The following is a 21,894-nucleotide window of genomic DNA, read 5'->3' as shown; positions in this document are numbered from 1 at the left end:
TTAGTAGAATCTTTTGGGACTGTTTAAAAAAAAAAGAAAGAGCTTGGGTTTCTAGCTTTTTTTTGAAGCATTAAAAAGACTCAAGTTTTTTTTTTTAATTAAAAGGAATGTTCTGAATCCTTGATATTTTCCCCCAAAAAATTACTTTACGATTTTCGAGTTTTTTTTTAATTAAATGGTCCTGGGGTTGCTTTTTTGGGAAAAAAGAAAGAATCTAATAAGAATCTCAGATTCGCAAGTGCTTTTTTTGAGAATATTCAGGAACCTCGGTACTTAAAAAAAATGGAGTCGCGAGTTCCTTTTTTTTTAAATGAACACAATTTTGGGAAGCATTGATATTTTGTTTTTGGAAAAAAAATGAAAGAATCTCAGGTAACGAGTGTTTTTTTTTTAGAATTAAAAAGAATCTCAGGTTTACAAGTGTTTTTTTTTTAACTTATATATTAAGTACATCTCCGGTTTCAATTTTGTTTGTTAAATAGAATCTTCAAGGCTGCTTTTTCTGTTTTCTGAAAAAAAAAGAACCTCGGGTTACAGGTTAAAAGAATATTGAAACCCTGGTGTTTTTCAAGTGTTTTTTTTATTTTTAGTTAATCTTCAGGGAGTAAAAAATTTTGGGAAGCCTTGATATTTTGTTTTTGAAGAAAATTGAACAAACCTCAGACCCCGAGTGTTTTTCTAAGAATTAAAAAGAATCTCAGGGTTCCGATAGTTTTATTTAACTTAAATAAATCTCGAATTTCCATTTACTTTTTTCTTTAATAGAAGCTTCAGGGGCTGTTGTTATTGTTTTATGAAAAAAGAGCCTCGGTTTCAACCTTTTATGAAGCATTAAAAAGAATATTCAGACCCCTGATGTTTTTTGAGAAAAAAGAATGCCACTTTTTGATTTCCTTTTTTTTTTGAAAATTAAATGGTCTCTGGGGTTGTTTTTTGGAAAAAAAAAGAAAGAATATAAGAATTTCAGATTCCCAAATGTTTTTTTTTTGGGAGTATTCAGGGAGAGCTTGGTGTTTTTTTTGAGAAAAAAATAAAATAAAAGGAGTTTCGAGTTCCCCCTTTTTTTTTAATGAAAAAGAATCTTGGAAGCACTGATAATTTGTTTCAAACTTAAGTAAATCTACGATTTTCATTTTTTTTTTATTAAAAAAATCTTTATGGCAGGTTTTTCTAATTTTCTAAAAAAAAAAGAGATAACCTTGGGTTCCAGGTTAAAAAAAGATTGTAACCCTGGTATTTTCCGAGTGTTTTTTTTTACTTTTAGTAAAAAAGATCTTCAAGGACCGTGGTCGTCTGTTTTTTGAAAAAAAAATCTCGTGTTCTCTAGATTTTTCTAAATTAAAAAAAAATTTGGGAAGTCCTTATATTTTATTTTTGGAGAAAATTGAATGAATCTCAGACTCCTAGCGTTTTTTTTTTAACAATTAAAAAGAATTTCACTGTTTCGAGGTTCCGAGTGTTTTTTTTTTAACACAAATAAATCTCGAGTTTCCATCTGTTTTTTTATCACGCTTTTATTAGCTTGGGTTGTATGTATGTATGTAACGGAATCTTTGAGCTTAATTTTCATCGGTTTCTAAAAGTCTGATCATCTTGAAACTTTGCACACGTCTCAAGGATCGATGACAATGCAATAATTTGATAACAGTTTCCCATTATCCTTATTAGGACCGCCAGGATCCTCGATCCTACGGAGACCACTGAGTGGTTCTTTCTAGAAAAATCTAAATAAGTAATTAATTCCCCAATTTATGAATTTGTCGCAGACTAAAAAATGAAAAATAAATAATAGTTTAAAAAACTAAAAAAACACGCTTTTATTGCTAATCGAACTAAAAACTAGAAAATAATTTTTAATGACAGAGTTTAATATTACAGTAGTAGAAGATCAAACAATCAATCATAATAAATCACCTCAAATTAAAATTATAATAAAATTTAAGTTATTAACAGAATAATTCAATTCAGAGTTAAAAGCGTGGGGTGCATTTTACTGCGGTTCATAACTATCCTCTCATAGATAGTTGCCAATAGAATGATTGTAATATTTAAAATATCAAGCACCCCACGCTTTTTACTCTGAATTGAATTATTCTGTTAATAACTTAAATTTTATTATAATTTTAATTTGAGGTGATTTATTATGATTGATTGTTTGATCTTCTACTGCTGTAATATTAAACTCTGTCATTAAAAATTATTTTCTAGTTTTTAGTTCGATTAGCAATAAAAGCGTGTTTTTTTAGTTTTTTAAACTATTATTTTTCTTTAATATATAGAATTTTCAGAGGATGTTTTTTTATCTTATGAAAAATAGAATGTCGTATTCCCGAGTCCGTTTTTTTAATTTTAATTAAAAAGAATATTCGGAATCCTTGATATTTTCCCCCAAAAAATTCACTTTTTGAGTTTTTGAATTTTCTTTTTTTGAAAATTAAATGAGCCCTGCTGTTGTTTTTTTTTTTTTAGAAGGAATCTAAGAATTTCAGATTCCCAAGTGTTTTTTTTTAGAATATTCAGGAACCTTGGTGCTTTAAAAAAAATAGAGTCGCGAGTTCCTTTTTGTTAACTGAACACAATCTTGGGAAGCATTGATATTTTGTTTTTGGAAAAAAATTGAAAGAATCTCAGGTAACGAGTGTTTTTTTTTTAAGAATTAAAAAGAATCTCAGGTTTCCAAGTGTTTTTTTTTTAACTTATATATTAAGTACTTCTCGGGTTTCAATTTTGTTTGTTAAATAGAATCTTCAGGGCTGTTTTTTCTGTTTTCTGAAAAAAAAAGAAAGAACCTCGGGTTCCAGGTTAAAAAAATATTGAAACCCTGATGTTTTACGAGTGTTTTTTTATTTTTAGTTAATTTTCAGGAAGCAAAGAATTTTGGAAAGCCTTGATATTTTGTTTTTGGAGAAAATTGAATAAATCTTAGACCCCAAGTGTTTTTTTAAGAATTAAAAAGAATCTCAGGTTCCGATAATTTTATTTAACTTAATTACCATTATTTCCATTAATTTTTTTCTTTAATGGAATCTTCAGGGGCTGTTTTTATTGTTTTATGAAAAAAAAAGAACGAGCCTCGGTTTCAAACTTTTTTGAAGCATTAAAAAGAATATTAAGACCCCTGATGTTTTTTGAGAGAAAAAATTGTCACTTTTTGAGTTCCCGATTTTTTTTTTTTTGAAAATTAAATGGTTTCTGGGGTTATTTTTTGGAAAAAAAGGAAGAATCTAAGAATTTCAGATTCCCAAGTGTTTTTTTTTTTAGAATATTTGGGACCTTGATCCTTTTTTCGAAAAAAAAAAAATCAGAAGGAGTCTCGAGTTTCCCCTTTTTTTTTAATTAAAAAGAATCTTGGGAAGCATTGATATGGGTTCCAGGTTAAAAAAAGATTGCAATCCTGGTATTTTCCGAGTGTTTTTTTTTACTTTTAGTTAAAAAGATCTTCAAGGACCGTGGTTGTCTGTTTTTTGAAAAAAATCTCGTGTTCTCTATATTCTTCTTAATTAAAAAAAAATTGGGAAGCCCTCATATTTTGTTTTTGGAGAAAATTGAATGAATCTCAGACTCCTAGTATTTTTTTTAAGAATTAAAAAGAATTTCACTGTTCCGAGGTTCCGAGTGTTTTTTTAACATAAATAAATCTCGAGTTTCCATCTGTTTTTCTCTTTAATATATAGAATTTTCAGAGGATGTTTTTTTATCTTATGAAAAATAGAATGTCGTATTCCCGAGTCCGTTTTTTTAATTTTAATTAAAATGAATATTCGAAATCCTTGATATTTTCCCCCAAAAAATTCACTTTTTGAGTTCTCGAATGTTCTTTTTTTGAAAATTAAATGAGCCCTGGGGTTGTTTTTTTTTTTAGAAGGAATCTAAGAATTTCAGATTCCCGAGTGTTTTTTTTTGAGAATATTTAGGAACCTTGCTGCTTTAAAAAAAATAGAGTCGCGAGTTCCTTTTTTTTAACTGAACACAATCTTGGGAAGCATTGATATTTTGTTTTTTGTTTTAACGAGTGTTTTTTTTTAAGAATTAAAAAGAATCTCAGGTTTCCAAGTGTTTTTTTTTAACTTATATATTAAGTACTTCTCGGGTTTCAATTTTGTTTGTTAAATAGAATCTTCAGGGCTGTTTTTTCTGTTTTCTGAAAAAAAAAGAAAGAACCTCGGGTTCCAGGTTAAAAAAATATTGAAACCCTGATGTTTTACAAGTGTTTTTTTATTTTTAGTTAATCTTCAGGGAGCAAAGAATTTTGGAAAGCCTTGATATTTTGTTTTTGGAGAAAATTGAATAAATTTTAGACCCCGAGTGTTTTCTTTTAAGAATTAAAAAGAATCTCAGGTTCCGATAATTTTATTTAACTTAATTACCATTATTTCCATTAATTTTTTTCGTTAATATAATCTTCAGGGACTGTTTTTATTGTTTTATAAAAAAAAAGAACGAGCCTCGGTTTCAAACATTTTTGAAGCATTAAAAAGAATATTAAGACCCCTGATGTTTTTTAAGAGAAAAAAAAATGTCACTTTTTGAGTTCCCGATTTTTTTTTTTGAAAATTAAATGGTTTCTGGAGTTGTTTTTTTGGAAAAAAAGGAAGAATCTAAGAATTTCAGATTCCCAAGTGGTTTTTTTTAGAATATTCAGGGACCTTGATCCTTTTTTCGAAAAAAAAAAATCAAAAGAAGTCTCGAGTTTCCCCTTTTTTTTTTTAATTAAAAAGAATCTTGGGAAGCATTGATATGGGTTCCAGGTTAAAAAAAGATTGTAATCCTAGTGTTTTTCGAGTGTTTTTTATTTTTAGTTAAAAAGATCTTCGAGGACCGTGGTCGTCTGTTTTTTGAAAAAAATCTCGTGCTCCCTAGATTTTTCTTAATAAAAAAAAAAATTAGGTAGCCCTCATATTTTGTTTTTGGAGAAAATTGAATGAATCTCCTAGTGTTTTTTTTTTAAATTAAAAAGAATTTCAGGTTTTTTTCTTTAATATATAGAATTTTCAGAGGATGTTTTTTTACATTATGAAAAATAAGAAAGAGCCTCGATTTTTAGCTTTTTTTTGAACCATTAAAAAGAATATTATTGAGACTCCTGGTGTTTTGGAGAGAAAAAGAATATCGTATTCCCGAGTCCGCTTTTTAATTTTAATTAAAAAGAATCTTCGAAATCCTTGATATTTTCCCCAAAAATTCACTTTTTGAGTTCCCGAGTTTTCTTTTTTTGAAAATTAAATGGTTTCTGTTGTGACCTAAGTAAATCTCTAATTTCTATTTTGTTTTTATTAAAAAGAATCTTCAAGGACCCTGGTCGTCTGTTTTTTGAAAAAATCTCCTATTTCCTAAATTTTTCTTAATTAAAAAAAATTTTGGGAAGCCTTGATATTTTGTTTTTGAAAAAAGAATATTTAAGCCACTGCATTGCTTTATCAATCGTTGCTGTATGTATGCAACCAGTAATACACTTCTACCGTTACAAAAATCCCACCAATCAAAATCAGTACTCCACGCAGTATAAATTTACAAAAATAGCTTTATTTTCTAAATATTTTTTACAACCCTAAAATTAAATAAAATTTTACAATAACTTAATAACGTATTCGCCCCGTCAACAACTTTTCAACAACTTTCACCCGTTGTTGCAAAAGTTCCTTCTTATCGTCCGCAATTCCTTGCGAATCCAAATTTCTCAACAGAAAATGATGAAGAAACAACCGCAAACTTTCCCGGAACATCTTCAACTTTTCAGACTGACCAACCTTTTCAAACACACCTTGACAAACATCCAAATCCTCGTGCAACAAAATCCCCAACAAAATCTGCCTTATGAATCTTAAAGTGACCTTGTCTAGCTCACCAAATTGCACAATCTTAAACAAAAAAAAAAAAAAAAATAATAATAATCAAACTAGAAACTCCAAAACGCCAATAATTACCTTCAATATTGAAATAGGAAGACCCTTCTCTATAAACAAGTGACTTAACAGTTTCGCTAAGTGAGAAATCTGCGTGGCTGAATGATCTTTCAAAGCTTTGAGTTTATCCCAAATGGAGTATTTTATAGTCATCTAGAACGAAATCAATCAAGATATTTTTACAACTGTTGAGTTTATTATTAAGTTTACTTGGTATTTGCGATCATACTCGCAAAATTTTTGCGCCAAAGTCGCGTAATACGGGTTGTAGGCTTTTTCCTGCAGACAACAGTGAAGAATAACGTGGATGATTTCCCGTTCTTGTTGATTTTTTAAAGCCAAACGTAGCAACTTCTCAAACGCGTCTAGATAATCCTAGAGACAAAACAACTAATTTTGACGAAAATGCATCTAGTTTTTCTTACCTCTGCTGACATAATAATGCAAAATATATTTTTTCGTGCGTCAGTGTTCATTCGCTGTTTTATCGCTAAGTCTAGTAATTTTTGAGAGAAACTGTTTGGTTTTTCAAAAGTGTCTTTGGAAGGGGTGTCACTGTCGGTGTTTCCTGTCCAGGCGGATCCAACCACCCACCACTTACCCTTTTCTTCAGCTACAAAAAATTGTTTAGTACTTTACAACCACAATATTAATTACAACCTTTTAATAAATCCTCCAGCGAAATATTCAACTGTGTCACATAATTCCCCTTTCTAATAAACCCCTTCATAATTTTTTTTAAATGTTCAGAGTAAGTGGTGTCATAATTCGGGATTTTTGTGACATTGTTGTTTTTGATGGCTAACAAAATGTCCAACATGAATTTCACTCTGGAACTGTTTTAAAAAATTATAAAATAGTTTGATAAATAAATTGACCTACTTGTCTTTCAAATCATTTGAAACCCCAGAGGCTTTTTTTTGCAAAGTCAGGATCAGATTTTTCAGCGCCAGTGGATTATCTTTCCTAAGATTAAACCCAACGTTCCTAAGAATGTGTAAAATGCACTCTACATCTTTTTCTTTAAACTTGTCAGCCAACTTGTCAATAATTTCATAAATTAATTTACAATCAAATAATTTAAAATTGTACAACTGAGACAAAATAACCACAATATTGTCAAGTTTCTTGTTTTCAATGTTCAGTGAAGTGTTAACGTTTTCATCAAAGTGTTTAACAATAGTTTGTAGAAAATGGGCACCAACTTCTGTTCCAACATTCGCGTGTAGAACTATAATTAGTAAAATGTGTTCCATTAACAATCTTTCAGGTGCTAAAATATTTGAAACTAGAGCATCAAGAACAAGACTTGTGATTGTGCTATTCATGTCATTTCTACTATTATTCATATAGAGTTCTTCAACTTGTGTGGCAATGCTGTGCATATTGCTTTCAGCCAGTCTGTTTATCAAACCTTTCAACTGTCTTTTTAATTTTTCTAGTTTTTGAAGTCTGGCTTTATCAACATTTGCATCTTCTTTCAAAATTCTGGCACCTGGTGGAATATACTTGTCAGATTTGGCCTGAAAAGAAAGTGTGAGAAACAATTAAAATAGTGTTTAAGTCTAACATCAACAATGGTCCCTTCCTTGGTTCTTAGTCTTCCATAAATGTCTTCCCATGTACCATCATCCCTGTCTTCTTTTTCTGACTCATCTGGAGCCTCTGCATCACTATTTTCATCACTAAAATCTGACTCAATTGATGTTTTTCTTTTTTTGGTTGTTTTCTCTGATTTGTCTTCATCATCATCACTACCAACTTCACTGTCACTCATTAATCTTTTCTGACCAACACTGGTCTCTTCTTCATCTTCAGACAAGTCATTGAAAAAATCGCCTTCATCCTCTGAAACATCTTCACCTTCATCATTTTTATTACTTTCAGTCATCAAAACTAAATCTTCCTCAAACTCATCATTGACTTCTGCTAGCTGTTGTTCCGCCAGACCTGAGGTTTTTAAATTTTCTGGATCACAAACTTCCAATAAATCTAGACTATGTTAAAAAAATACACCCTCTACAAAATTGAAAATGAACAAATATAAGGATACAGTCAAGACCATCATTCGAAAATGACGCAGGCACCGCCTTTGATTTTCTTTTGTTCAGTTTGAGCTGCTTTTCCAGACGCTTTATGTTACGGTCTTCCTCTAAATTAGCTTGAACTAGTTGCTTATTGCGTTGCTTGTTCATCTCTTTTTGTAGCTTCAGCTGCATTTTCTTTTCTTTTTCGAGCACTTCTTCAACAATTGGCTGCCGCAAATCAGATTTAAGTGAACAAAATTAACATAACCTAAAAATTACCTTTTTAGTTTTAACAAGGTGTTCTGCTTTTTCGTGATTTTTGGGTGGCTGCTTCTTTACTTGTGTTTCATTATTAACATTTTTATCACTAGTATTTTTCTTAATAAGCACGAATTGCCCAGGTTTTCGTCGATTTGTGTAATACTCATTGCGCCTAATTTTTTTGTTTTTTCTTTCTTCCTTTCGTAATTGTTTTCGTGTTTTGGGTAAATTTGACTTGGGTTTGGGTTTTTTGGCCATTTTTGTCTTAAATCAGCGTGTTAACTATCTTTAATAAATCAAAACATTGGCACGTGTGTATTATAGGTTAGGACTGCATTTTGACATTTTTGCTAACGAAACGGTTGGCATTACTGTTTCCATATTGCAATAATTTTGGCGTGAATTGTACGCAATTATCGTGTAAATAAAAGCATAAAAGTTATATTTGCTTATTAATTTGTTGCATATTTGTTGCTAACTTATCATACTGTTTCAATGATAAACAAAAAATGATCTAGTTACTTTCCAATTCTGCATTTGGTAACAGATTTCTTTTTCTCCAACTCAGTTTAAAGATTTACACATTAGACGATCTATCCTTGTTGCATACTTAACTTTTGACTTAACCGAGAGAGATGAATATAGTCGTCGTAATCCACACTTTAAATTACTCAAGTTTGACATCTGGTCTGTTTTCTCCTAATTTTATGTCAAAATATAATAAGATTCAAAGTGATCTCATTTTAAAATTGTTGAAAATACAGTGCTTGTGCATTCATTTTTACTAACGTCGAAGATGAATTAGCTTCAGTACGAATCGTCGCTTCTGCAGACGTAAACGTAAACAAAGGCAAGAATCAATACCCCAGCAAAGAACTGGTATGTTGTGTAATTTTCAAAAATCGTGTCACATCACGAGACTTTCGCAGGATTTCCAAGCCATGGGTAATGAGGATTGCGGCGAGTCCTCCCAACAGAACGAAAACGAGGTCGAACGTCCCCTGAAAAAAGCCAAATACGTGTGGCAAGTCAAAGGCAAGTACCACCTGAAAGCCAACTACGAAAACAAAACTGAACCCAAAGTAGAAACGAGTAAAGAAAAACGCTGCGACTGCAGCGAACAAAACATTAGGGAAGAACGCAAGTGTATTGATAAGTTTCTAGCAAAGACTGAATCTTTTCTAGACAGTGACGACGACGAGAGCGTTTCTAGAAATATCGATAAGTCCATATCGAACGAAATTCCTATCACTTTGGTGTCGCCTAACCCCAAAAACCAGGACTATTATTTGAGGAAGTGGCAAGCGCGGCAGATCGCCAGAGGGTACATTGACAACACTATTAATAAAGTGTTGGAGAATTGGTCTTCGGCGCCGTTTGACGCTGAAGATTTCGTGGAAAATTGCGACGACGATGGTCGCATTGAGAATCAAGGGATTTTAATGGCTATAGAGGCGCACGGGCTTCAGTCTAACAAGTCGAAGAAGGAGGCTTCGTTGTCGTTTTTAAGGCCGGATGAGTTGGCTGATAATACTTTAGATAAGATTGATACTGCGAGGAGTCAGTTTCTGAAGGAGGGACTAGGGTTGGAGGTGTCTCCGGAAGAAAATGCGGCTGCTGTTGATACGGAACTAGAGGCTAAACTAGGGATAGGGGTGGAATATCCAGTCAGCGTACTAAATGCGGCCATTCTGGTCGCTATTGAACGGAAAGGGTTGTCTTCAAATAAATAATATCCACAGTATGTATTGGTATTTAATATGATCAAAGACTGTTCACTGATTTTAATATGTAAGTATTATTTTTTTAAGTTCTTGCTAATTCGTAGCTTTACTATATATTTTGTATTTTAATACTGGATAGTCATGTATTTTGTTCGTAGTTGTCTTTTCTGAGTTGAGGGAGAGACGTCAGTCATGTTGAATGTACATACGTGACGCAAATGAAGGGATAAAAGTTAATAAAACTAATTCAGAGTTTTCGCATTTTTATTTCATTGTTGACACATTTAAACTATGTCTTAGTTCTACACAATCGTCGTTGATGTTGAAGGTTTCGGGTCGTCGAACCTCGTGGAACGCCGTCGGGATTCGGCTTCTTTTTTGGCAGCTTTGGTTAGATTAGACAAACTTCGATCCCTTAAAAAATAATACTATGTAATTATAATTTTACACATGTAGTTTTTGACTCCGACTTGAGATTTTACCCGAAACGTCCAGATTTTTGGAAAAAAAATCAAAATTACGAAACTACATTTTGACATTTAATTTGGAATCTGCAAAACCGAATGCTTTGAAATCTTGGAGATGTTGGACAGTTATCATAGGCATGGTAAATTTTTAGTCAAAATATATTTCCTCATCCCCCTTAAAAAATTGATGACGTCACCTCAAAATTTTGCCGAAAAAATCCGTTTGTAAAGAAATCCATCTGTCGAATGACTAATTTTGTTTTCTCGACGTTTTTCGATTTTATATCACAATTTTTGGTTTCTTTATTTTTTTGTTGTTTCTTTCGATTTACAATTTTTTATTTATTCAATTTTTCAAATTTACAGGCTTTGATTTTTCAATTCCATGATTTTCTACGTTTAAAATTTTTCAATTTCTTTAATTTTCAAAATTTTTAATTTAACAATACATATTTCTTTTTTTTAATTTTCATTTTCTCGGTTTTAAGTATGTCACAAATTTTCATTTTTTCAATTCCTTTATTTCTTGTTGTTTCTTTCGGTTTTTCAATTAAAATTTTTCAGTTTGCAGTTTTTGGATTTCCAGTCTTCCAATTTTTCAATTTCTTTAATTTTCAATATTTTGATTTTACAATACATATTTCTTGTTTTTTATTTTTCACTTTTTCGATTTTTAAACTTTTCAATTTTTAATCTTTCGATTTTTCAAATTTTCGTTTCTTCAAATTTTCATGTTTGATATTCACTTTTGACCTTTTTTAAGTTTTCATTATATGCCTTTTCGTTTTTTCATTTTCGATTTTTCAATTTTTCGTTTCCTCAATTTTTCAAGTTCTCGATTTTTATTTTTTATTTTCCCGATTTTTTTAATTTTCATTTTCTCGGTTTTATGTCACAAATTTTCATTTTTTCAATTCCTTTATTTCTTGTTGTTTCTTTCGATTTTTCGATTTGCAGTTTTTGGATTTCCAGTCTTCCAATTTTTCAGTTTCTTTAATTTTCAATATTTTGATTTTACAATACATATTTCTTTTTTTTTTTATTTTTCACTTTTTCAAATTTTAGTTTCTTCAAATTTTCATGTTTGATTTTCACTTTTGACCTTTTTCAAGTTTTCATTACATATATGCTTTTTCGTTTTTTTATTGTTGATTTTTCAATTTTTCGTTTCCTCAATTTTTCGAGTTCTCGATTTTCATTTTTCATTTTCCCGATTTTTTTAATTTTTATTTTCTCGGTTTTGTCACAATTTTCATTTTTTCAATTCCTTTATTTCTTGTTGTTTCTTTCGATTTTACAATTTTTCATTTGTTCAATTTTTCAAATTCAAACATTGAATTTTCAGTTCGCCCATTTTTCAATTTTTAAATTTTTACTGTGCAGTTTTTAGATTTCCAGTCTTTCGATTTTCAATGTCTTTAATTTTCAATATTTCTATTTCATAATACATATTTCTTTTTTTTTTGAAGTTTCACTTTTTCGATTTTAAGATTTTTCAAGAATTTTACAAATTCTCGACTTCCAAAATTTTCAGTTTTTCGTTCCTTCAATTTTTCGGCTTGCATCAGTTTTTCAATTTGGCAATTTTTCCCTTTTCCAATTTTTTGTTTCCGATTTTTATTTTTCATTTTCCCGATTTTTTAATTTTCACTTTTTCGATTTTATATCACAATTTTTCGTTTTTTCATTTCCTCTATTTTTTGTTGTTTCTTTCGATTTTACAATTTTTAGTTTATTCAATTTTTGAAATTTTCAGGTTTTTTTCAATTTTTCTTGGAATTTTCAAGTTTGATTTGCACTTTTTACATTTTTGAAGTTTTTATTATACTTACACTTTTTAATTTTTTTATTTTTGATTTTTTAATTTTACAGTTTGTCGACTTCCAAATTTTCCAATTTTTCAAAATTACAATTTCTCATTTTTCCATTTTTCACATTCTCGATTTTTAATTTTTACCTTTTTCAATTTTTCGTCCCCTAAATTTTTCAACTCCCCGATTTTCATTTTGCATTTTCCTGATTTTTTATTTTTCATTTTCTCGTTTTTATATCACAATTTTTTGTTTTTTCATTTCCGTAATTTTTGTTGTTTCTTTCGATTTTCCTATTTTTCGTTTATTCAGTTTTTCAAATTTTCAGGCCAATCGATTCCATTTCGTCGATTTTCCAATTTTTAAATTTTTCACTTTGCAGTTTTTAGATTTCCAGTCTTCCGATTTTTCAAGTTTTCATTTTGTAATTTTTCGGTTTTTATTTTTGATTTTTCAATTTTACAATTTCTCGACTTCCAAAATTTTCAATTTTTCGTTTCCTCAATTTTTCAAGTTCTCGATATTTATTTTTCATTTTCCCGATTTTTTTAATTTTCATTTTCTTGGTTTTATGACACAAATTTTCATTTTTTCAATTCCTTTATTGCTTGTTGTTTCTTTCGATTTTTCAATTAAAATTTTTCAGTTTGCAGTTTTTGGATTTCCAGTCTTCCAATTTTTCAATTTCTTTCATTTTCAATATTTTGATTTTACAATACATATTTCTTTTTTTTTATTTTTCACTTTTCGAATTTTAATTTTTTCAATTTTTAATCTTTCGATTTTTCAAATTTTCGTTTCTTCAAATTTTCACGTTTGATTTTCACTCTTGACCTTTTTCAAGTTTTCATCATATCCTTTTTCGTTTTTTTATTCTTGATTTTTCAATTTTTCGTTTCCTCAATTTTTCAAGTTCTCTATTTTTATTTTTCATTTTCCCGATTTTTTTAATTTTCATTTTCTCGGTTTCATGTCACAAATTTTCATTTTTTCAATTCCTTTATTGTTGTTTCTTTCGATTTTTCAATTAAAATTTTTCAATTTGCAGTTTTTGGATTTCCAGTCTTCCAATTTTTCAATTTCGTCAATTTTCAATATTTTGATTTTACAATACATATTTCTTTTTTTTTTATTTTTCACTTTTTCGAATTTTAATTTTTTCAATTTTTAATCTTTCGATTTTTCAAATTTTCGTTTCTTCAAATTTTCGTTTCTTCAAATTTTCATGTTTGATTTTCACTTTTGACCTTTTTCAAGTTTTCATTATATGCTTTTTCGGTTTTTTATTTTCGATTTTTCAGTTTTACTGTTTCTTGACTTCCAAATTTTTCAATTTTTCGAGTTGCAATTTTTCGATATTACAGTTTCTAATTTTTCGGTTTTTCACATTCTCAGTTTTTAATTGTTGTCATTTCCAATTTTTCGGTTCCTCAATTTTTCAAGTTCTCGATTTTTATTTTTCATTTTCTCGGCATTATGTTGCAAATTTTCATTTTTTCAATTCCTTTATTTCTTGTTTTTTTCAATTTTTCGTTTCAGTTTTTCGAATTTTCAGTTTCTCAATTTTTCGTGTCCACAATTTTTCATGTTCCCGATTTTTATTTTTCAATCTGGCGAATTTTTAATTTTTATTTTCTCGATTTATATCACAATTGTCCGTTTTTTCATTTCCTTTGTTTTCTGTGTTTTTTTTTCTATTTTACAATTTTTCATTTGTTCAATTTTTCAAATGTTCAGGCTTTGAATTTTCAATTCGTCCATTTTTCAATTTTTAAATTTTTACTTTGCAGTTTTTAGATTTCCAGTCTTCCGATTTTCCAATGTCTTTAATTTTCAATATTTTTATTTCATAATACATATTTCTTTTTTTTGATGCTTCGCTTTTTCGATTCTTAAGATTTTTCAAGTTTTCATTTTGTAATTTTTCGTTTTTTATTTTTGATTTTTCAATTTTACAATTTCTCGACTTGCATCATTTGAATTTGGCAATTTTTCAATATTAGTTTTTCATTTTTCGATTTTTCAGTTTCTCAATTTTTAATTTTTCCTTTTTTCAATTTTTTGTTTCCGATTTTCATTTTTCATTTTCCCGATTTTTTAATTTTCGCTTTTTCGATTTTATATCACAATTTTTCGTTTTTTTTATTTCCTTTATTTTTTGTTGTTTCTTTCAATTTTAGAATTTTTCTTTTGTTCAATTTTTCAAAATTTCAGGTTTTTTCAATTTTTCTTCAAATTTTCAAGTTTGATTTGCATTTTTTACATTTCTCAAGTTTTTATTTAACTTACACTTTTTCGTTTTTTTATTTTTGATTTTTCAATTTTACAGTTTGTCGACTTCTAAATTTTCCAATTTTTCGCCCTCTAAATTTTTCAACTTTCCGATTTTTATTTTTCATTTTCTCGATTTTATATCACAATTTTTTGTTTTTTTATTTCCATAATTTTTGTCGTTTCTTTCGATTTTCCAATTTTTCGTTTATTCAATTTTTCAAATTTTCAGGCCAATCGATTCCAATTCGTCGATTTTCCAATTTTTAAATTTTTCAGTTTTTGGGTTTCCACCCCTTTTTTACTTTATGGATTTTCAATATTTCATTACACTTAAGATTTTTCAAATTTTCGACAGTTTTATACTTCGATTTCTCTTTTTTTTTCAACTTTTCGATGTTTTAATTTTTCTTTTTTTTTTATTTCTCAATTTATCGAATTCAGATGTTTGGATGTTTTGATTGTTCAATTTCTCAATTTTTTCTATTTCTCGATGTTTCGATTTTTAGCTATCCGATTTTTCAATTTTTTTAAATTCTGGAGTTTCGATTTGTCGATTTTTCAGTTTTTCTGTTTTTAAGGTTTAGATTTTCGAATTTTTCTTTTCTGATTCTTTGTGTTGTTGCGATATTTCAATTGTCCAATGTTTTAAATTTTAGATTTTTCGATTTCTGTATTTTTTGATTTTCCAGTTTTTCAATATTTCTATTTTCCAATTTTTCAAATTGTGACGTTGCTAAATTTTCAGTTTTCCGATTGATCACCCCACCCCAAAAGTTTTCCGAAAAAATGCTATCTTAAATGTGCATTGTGCAAAGTAGTAGCTTACGTTCGCGGAGTAAATGTGCGTTTACTTACTTTATGTGGACGTAAACACAAAATCCTGTAACTATAAGCGTTGCGACTATGACCATTCCAAAAACAAAAAGTCCAGCCGCTAACTGAGTTCTCATTACTACATTGACGTGTTCTTCAAGATAACCTAAAACTAGATTTTAGTATAAAAAAATTTAAAGTGGTGGGTAATTTACGAATGTTATCGGTAACGGTTACGGTCATATTTAAAATTTCTGATGCGTTGTATAGTTGGACGCAGCCCTCATCCTCAAACCAAGCATGGAATCTGTAAATTAGCAAAAATTTTTAGAAAGAATGAGCTTTGAAGGAAAGAGCTAAAAGCATGTTAGTTGATCAGCGGGCATCAAGTTTGCCTTTGAAGTTATTCTAAATACAATAAATTTGCTTATATATGGTGCATTGATGTCTAGAAGAGACGATTAAAGTTCCACAATTATGTACCTAATGTGTTAAACATCTGGCTAATAATGTAAATAAATGTTTTCTTATAATTTATGGATATTTGTGCATCTGTTTTCATTCTGACGGCTACAAATTGACATTTTAAATTTCAATGTTTTTGTACCCAAAAATAATTTAATTTTTTTTTGTTTGATCGTGTCTGGTGCGTATTCGTTTAGAGGAGCGGAATAAGATTGTATTTTTCAGATGTGCTGAATTTATTTAATCCTTCGTGCCTCTGCGGAAGTCGTTGATTTGAGTGTAATTTTAACTTGACGGTTTGGTGTTGACATTAATAAAAATAAATTTTAACGGCCGCTATATAAATGTTTGTGAATATTTTTTACTGCAACCGTGAAAAAACTTCAAATATAAATTACTTTTTTGTTAATTAATATTTATGTAAAGTCAAGATAATGTGTTCTGAAAAGTCGAGATAATTAATTTTGTTTTAATCAAAACAAATAAGACAGTGGCGTACCAATTAATAAATCTTTTGGCAAGAGAGAAGCACCTATAAAATTTGCAAAATAAAAACCAACAGAATTTTATTTGTTCGAAAATAAACCTTAGAACAGAAATTTTCAAAAAAAGCTGTAAGAAAAAAAGCAAAACAGGTTACTACTACAGGTGTTGTCAGAAATATTTTTTGCGCTCACAAATTTAACCTGTGACATCCGCTGCAAGCCCACAATCAGTCTTATTTGTGGGCATTGACGCCACCGAACAAATATTTTCGACGAATTGTGCATTTTTGAAATTTTCGGATGTTTTTACGCTGCCACTTACATTTGGTTTTGCGCCAAGCTTTGGTTTACTTTTCTTTGTTGGTGATCCGTCGTTTAACGCTAATTAGCGGAAAGGTAAATACGATGTCGATAGTTTGGCAACACATGGGTTTTAACATGTGTCGACAACTAACTATAAGTAAGTTGCCGTTTATTTTTTGATATTTACAAACAAAAAGGCTTGCATTGGTTCCATTTATTCCAGAAGAATTAATTTATTTCCTGGGATTTTTGGAATTGTGGATTTTTTGATTTTTTAAACTTTTTGGACGTTTTGGATATGTTCGATTTTTTCGATTTTTGAAATTATTGGACTTCCTGACTTTCTTGGGGTTTTTGGATTACATCGTTTGTTTAGATTGTTAAATAGGATTTTTTAATTTTTTTGGGTTTTTTGTTTTTTTATTTATTTTTGGATTTATTCCATTGTTTTAATTAATTGGGTAATTTTAATTTTTTTTAGTTTCTGATTTTTTGGATTTTTGGGATATTTTCAATTATCTACTTGAAATTATTGGAGTTTTTGAGTTTTTTGGGTTTCGTGGATTTTTTATTTTTGGATGTTTTCGATTTTTTGCTTTTTGGATTATTTGTTTTTTTTTGGACTTTTTGTTTTTTTGGATTTTTGGATTATTTCGATTTTTTAGTTTTTGGTTTTTTTTATTATAATTTTAGGTTTTCTATTTGAATAATTCAATTTTTTTTCTAGTTTCTGGTTTTTTGGATTTTTTAGAATTTTGAAAAAGTTTTTATTTTTTGTATTATTGAATTTGTAGAGTTTTTTTTTGAGTTTCTTAGGTTCCTTTGATATTTTGGATTTTTTGGAATTTTTTAATTCATTACTTTTAGGATTTTTTGAATTTGTGGATTTTTTTGGATTTTCACATTTTTATTTTTTGGATTCTTTCGGATTTTTTGAATTTTTTGAGTTTTTCGGATTTGTCGGATTTTTGAGATATTTTGAATTGTTTGGAATCTTGGTATTATTAGAGTTCTTGAGTTTTTTTGAGTTTCTTGGACTTGTTTTATTTTTTGGCTTTTTTAAATTTTTTAGTTTCTTCGATTTTTTGAGATTATTGGAGTTCTTGCATTTCTGGGGCTTTTTGGATTTTTTGGATTTTTTTTATTGTTTGGTTAATTTTTATTATTTTTTATTTTCTGATTTTTTGGATTTTTGGGATATATTTGTTTTTTTGAAATTATTGGATTTCTTGAATTTCTTGAATTTTTTAGATTTTCGGATATTTTCGATTTTTTTTGGATTACGGCATTTCTTGCATTTCTTGGATTTTTTAGATTTTTGCTTTCAGGGTTTTCTGAATATATGGATTTTCTGGGTTTTTGGATTTTTAATTTTTTGGATTTGATTTTTTGGATATTTCGGGTTTTTCGGATTTGTCGGATTTTTGGGATATTTTCGATTTTTTGGAATCTTTTTTTGAATTTTTTGGCTTTAGTCGATTTTTTGGGTTTCTTGCATTTGTTGGATTTTTTAATTATTTTATTTTTGGATGTGTGGATTTTTTTTTGGATTTTTGATTTATGCGGATTTTTTGGATTTTAATGTACTTTTTTTTTATTCTTTTGGATTCCATTGGGTCTATTGATTTTTGATTTTTTGTATTTTTCGAATTGTTTGGATCTTTATTTTTTTATTTTTCGATTTTATGGAATTATTGCAGTTTTTGAGGTTTTTTGATTTTTTATATTCTTTGACTTTTTCGAATTTTCTGGATATTTTTGATCTTTTGGATTATTGGATTTCTTAAATTTCTTGAAAGTATGTCTTTTGGATTTCTTTGGATTTTTAGTTATTTTTTCGGATTTTATTCGGATTGTAGAAATTTTTCAAAATTTCTAATTTTTCGCATTATTTGGGTTTTTAGACTTTTGGGTGTTTTTTTGGTTTTTGTTTGGTTTATTAAATTTTTTTTATATTATTATTTATATATTTTTAACTTTTTTGTTTTTTTACTATTTTTTTTATTTTTGGGAATTTTTGATTTTTTTTTTTTTGGGAATCTATAATACTGGAACTGTTAAGTTTTGTGAGTTGCTTGGATTTTTTCGATGTTTTCGATTTTTGAATTATTAGGATCTTGAATTATTTGGTTTTTTGATTTTTTTGGATATTTCGGGTTTTTCGGATTTGTCGGATTTTTGGGATATTTTCGACTTTATTGGATTCTTATTTTGAATTTTTTGGTTATAGTCGATTTTTTGGTTTCCTGCATTACTTGGAATTTTTGGAATTATTTGACTTTTGGATTTGTGGATTTTTTTGAATTTTTGGATTATGCGGATTTTTTGGATTTTAATGTATTTTTTTGATTTTTTGGATCTCTTTTCGGATTGTTTGGATGTTTATTTTTTTATTTTTCGATTTTTTTTTTGGTTTTTGTGGAATTATTGGGATTTTTGAGGTTTTTTGAACGTTTTGGGTTTGTTTGATTTTTTAAATTTTTTGATATCTTGGATTTTTGTAAATTTTCTGGATAGTTTTGATATTTTGGATTATTGAATTTCTTGGCATTTTCTGTCTTTTGGATTTTTAGTTTTTTTGGATTTGATTCGGATTGTGGGAATTTTTCTAAAAGTCTGATTTTTCGGTTTGTTTGGGTTTTTAGTTTTTTTTTAGATTTTTTTAGATTTTTTGGGCGTTGTTTTTGATTTTTTGAAATCATTTTTTGGTTATGTCGATTTTTTGGATTTTTAAATTATGCGGATTTTTTGGATTTCAATGTATTTTTTTTTATTTTTAGAATTTTATGGATTTTTTTGGATCTCTTAATTTTTATTTTTTGCATTTCTTGGATTGTTTGGATCTTTATTTTTTTTATTTTTCGATTTTTTGGATTGTATAGAATTATTGGAGTTTTTGAATTTCTTGGGTTTGATTGATTTTTTTAAATTCTTTGATATCTTGGATTTTTTTGAATTTTCTAGATATTTTTGATGTTTTGGATTATTGGATTTCTTGAATTTCTTGGATTTTTTCGGATTCTTATTTTTTTTCGGATTTTATTCGGATTGTACGAATTTTTCAAAATTTTCGATTTTTCGGATTATTTGGGTTTTTAGATCTTTTGGGTGTTTTTTTTTTATTTTTTTTGGTTTATTCAATTTTTCGATTGTTTAGATAATTTTAATTTTTTTTTGTGGTTGTGAATAATTTGGATTTCTGATTTTTTCGATATTATGTGTTTTTCGGATTTATCGGGTTTTTAGGATATTTTCAATTTTTCTATATTTTTTTTAATTTTTTGGTTATGTCGATTTTTTGGGTTTCTTGCATTTCTTGAATTTTTTGGAATTATTTGGTTTTTTGCATTTTTCAGAACTTTATTTTTTTATTTTTCGATTTTTTTGGTTTTTGTGGAATTATTGGAGTTTTTGAGGTTTTTTGAGTTTTTTAGGTTTTAAATCCTTCGATATCTTGGATTTTTTAATTTTCTGGATATTTTTGATGTTTTGAATGATATAATTTCTTGGAATTTTCTGCCTTTTGTATTTTTTGAATTTACATATATGGATTTTTTTTCGGATTTTATTCGGAAAGTAGGAATTTTTCAAAATTTTCTTTTTTTTCGGATTATTTGGGTTTCGATTTTTTAAGTGTTCTATTTGATTTTTTGGTTTGTTCAATTTTTTCGATTATATTTAATTATATGTTCTTTTCGGGTATTTATAATATCGAAACTCCTAAGTTTTGTTGAATTTCTTGGATTTTTTCGAAATTGTCGATTTTTGGATTATTGCGTTTCTTGCATTTCTTGGATTTTTGAATATTTTTGGATTTTTGGGATATTTTCGAGTATTGTTTGATTTTTTAGATGTTTTTGGAAATGCTTTGATTTTTTGATGTTTTTGAATATTTTCTATATTATATAGTTATTAATTTAACTACTGTTTGTGATTTTATTTAAAAAAACAGTCACTTTAGTAGTGCAACAACAATAACAATAACACAGTTTATTGCCGTAATTACGGTTTACATCTAGCGAAACAAAAGCATCATTAATATCGTATATGATTGTTTTTTTAATAACGCATATAATAAAAAAAATATGTAAGGCATATTGCAGAAATGTAAGTAGTTATAATTCCTGATTGGACATTTAAAATAATAATTTCAAAAAATAACTAACGATAAAACACACAAAAACTACGTTCCGGTTGATATTCCAATATGATTTTATTTTTAACATTCACCACTTGTTATCTGACAGATGCCGACCTTGTTTTTTAAAATCCACTGATACACTAATTGCGTTTATTCATATGTAGAGTGTTTGGAAAGTTTTAAATACCAACTGCGTGAAGAAAAATAGGTAAGTACGCACAAGAGACAAAAGTTTGCTTTTTGTGTTATTCCAAGTTCTTAATTAGTAATTACAAGCTACATAGCATCATGCAGTCGTCAGTTGCCACATGTGTTACTATTAATAATTACCTAAATTGACGTTAATAACTACCTATCACAAAGACATCTCAGGACATTTTCTTGGTCTAATTGGCACTTATACCGATGGTCCGAACATTCTTCCGTGCTGTTGCACGTCTCGTTGTAGCCGGTTCCTGCGTGTTTTGATCATCAATTAATCGGAACGTTGAGATTTCTTCCGGTACTTACTTTGACCATAACACAAGACAAACTCGAGAAAAAGGATCACAACTTTGACACAAAATTTGTACATTTTCATTTATAAATGGGTTTTGCGGAGAAATTCGCGACTTGTGCCGCAGGAGTATAATATTAAACTGTATGTGACTATAGAGACGATCTATAATTAAAGGCGTTAGTTTATTCCACCGGCTTTCCAAATTAAAAATACTTGCCGATTATGACATACCTGAAATTGCTTCCCGAATTCGAAATTTTGGCACCACGAAATTCAATTTGGTTATCGCGAAGACGCAGCCGAAATGATGCGTGGACGTTTCTAGCTTTTAAAATTTAATTACGAAACAAATGAGTCATTATGCCATGCCAAGTTCCCATTAGACTAAATTTAAAAATGAAAATAGAAATATTTATGCTGTGCGGGGTCAATAAAAGCTCGGATGCGGATATAAAGAAAAAGCTGATTCACGTTCAACATCACACCTTGAATCATTCATCAGCTAGTAGATGTAGTGCCCGGAACTTTGAACTATTTTCAACTATTGTCAGAATTAGGTGACTTTTGTGACTAAAAAATTGCTCGACGTGAAACTAAAATTCGCTTGACCGCACACGAATTTTTTTCAATTTATAACACTCGACTTATTACTAATGAGCCGTCCAATCACCTGTCGCAACATTATTTTCTCAAAATTATAAAAACAAAACGTCCGCAGGTA

General features: G+C 28.6%; 3 protein-coding genes across 4 annotated transcripts; 1 reads left to right on the top strand and 2 right to left on the bottom strand.

The window, feature by feature from the left end:
• Positions 1 to 5,503: 5,503 nt before the first annotated feature.
• Positions 5,504 to 8,606, bottom strand: LOC135139769 (nucleolar MIF4G domain-containing protein 1 homolog). Its single transcript, XM_064070103.1, has 9 exons — positions 8,210 to 8,606; positions 7,957 to 8,158; positions 7,474 to 7,895; positions 6,786 to 7,426; positions 6,564 to 6,739; positions 6,329 to 6,516; positions 6,114 to 6,278; positions 5,925 to 6,056; positions 5,504 to 5,858 (listed from the first exon to the last, which is right to left on the bottom strand). Exons 1-9 carry the CDS (start codon positions 8,447 to 8,449, stop codon positions 5,577 to 5,579), a joined length of 2,448 nt encoding a protein of 815 aa, XP_063926173.1. The 5' UTR covers positions 8,450 to 8,606; the 3' UTR covers positions 5,504 to 5,576.
• Positions 8,607 to 8,855: 249 nt separating this feature from the next.
• LOC135139705 (uncharacterized) lies at positions 8,856 to 10,170 on the top strand. Its single transcript, XM_064070009.1, has 2 exons — positions 8,856 to 9,070; positions 9,121 to 10,170. Exon 2 carries the CDS (start codon positions 9,133 to 9,135, stop codon positions 9,922 to 9,924), a length of 792 nt encoding a protein of 263 aa, XP_063926079.1. The 5' UTR covers positions 8,856 to 9,070; positions 9,121 to 9,132; the 3' UTR covers positions 9,925 to 10,170.
• A 9-nt stretch (positions 10,171 to 10,179) lies between these two features.
• Positions 10,180 to 21,571, bottom strand: LOC135139706 (uncharacterized). 2 transcript variants are annotated; one of them, XM_064070010.1, is made up of 6 exons: positions 21,391 to 21,571; positions 21,185 to 21,335; positions 21,027 to 21,129; positions 15,496 to 15,587; positions 15,323 to 15,446; positions 10,180 to 10,329 (listed from the first exon to the last, which is right to left on the bottom strand). In XM_064070010.1, the coding sequence occupies exons 2-6, from the start codon at positions 21,252 to 21,254 to the stop codon at positions 10,218 to 10,220; spliced, it is 501 nt and encodes a 166-aa protein (XP_063926080.1). In that variant the 5' UTR covers positions 21,255 to 21,335; positions 21,391 to 21,571; the 3' UTR covers positions 10,180 to 10,217. The 2 variants fall into 2 exon arrangements, with proteins under 2 accessions (XP_063926080.1, XP_063926081.1); XM_064070011.1 differs by having other exon boundaries at positions 21,405 to 21,571.
• Between the last annotated feature and the right edge of the window lie 323 nt (positions 21,572 to 21,894).

Source organism: Zophobas morio, unplaced genomic scaffold (assembly GCF_036711695.1).
Source record: "Zophobas morio isolate AGI-343-1 ecotype UQ-CSIRO unplaced genomic scaffold, CSIRO_AGI_Zmor_V1 ptg000033l, whole genome shotgun sequence".
NCBI classification, from domain to species: Eukaryota; Metazoa; Arthropoda; class Insecta; order Coleoptera; family Tenebrionidae; genus Zophobas; species Zophobas morio.
The sequence above is the reverse complement of the archived record's forward strand: the minus strand, read 5'-3'. Positions and strand labels throughout refer to the sequence as shown.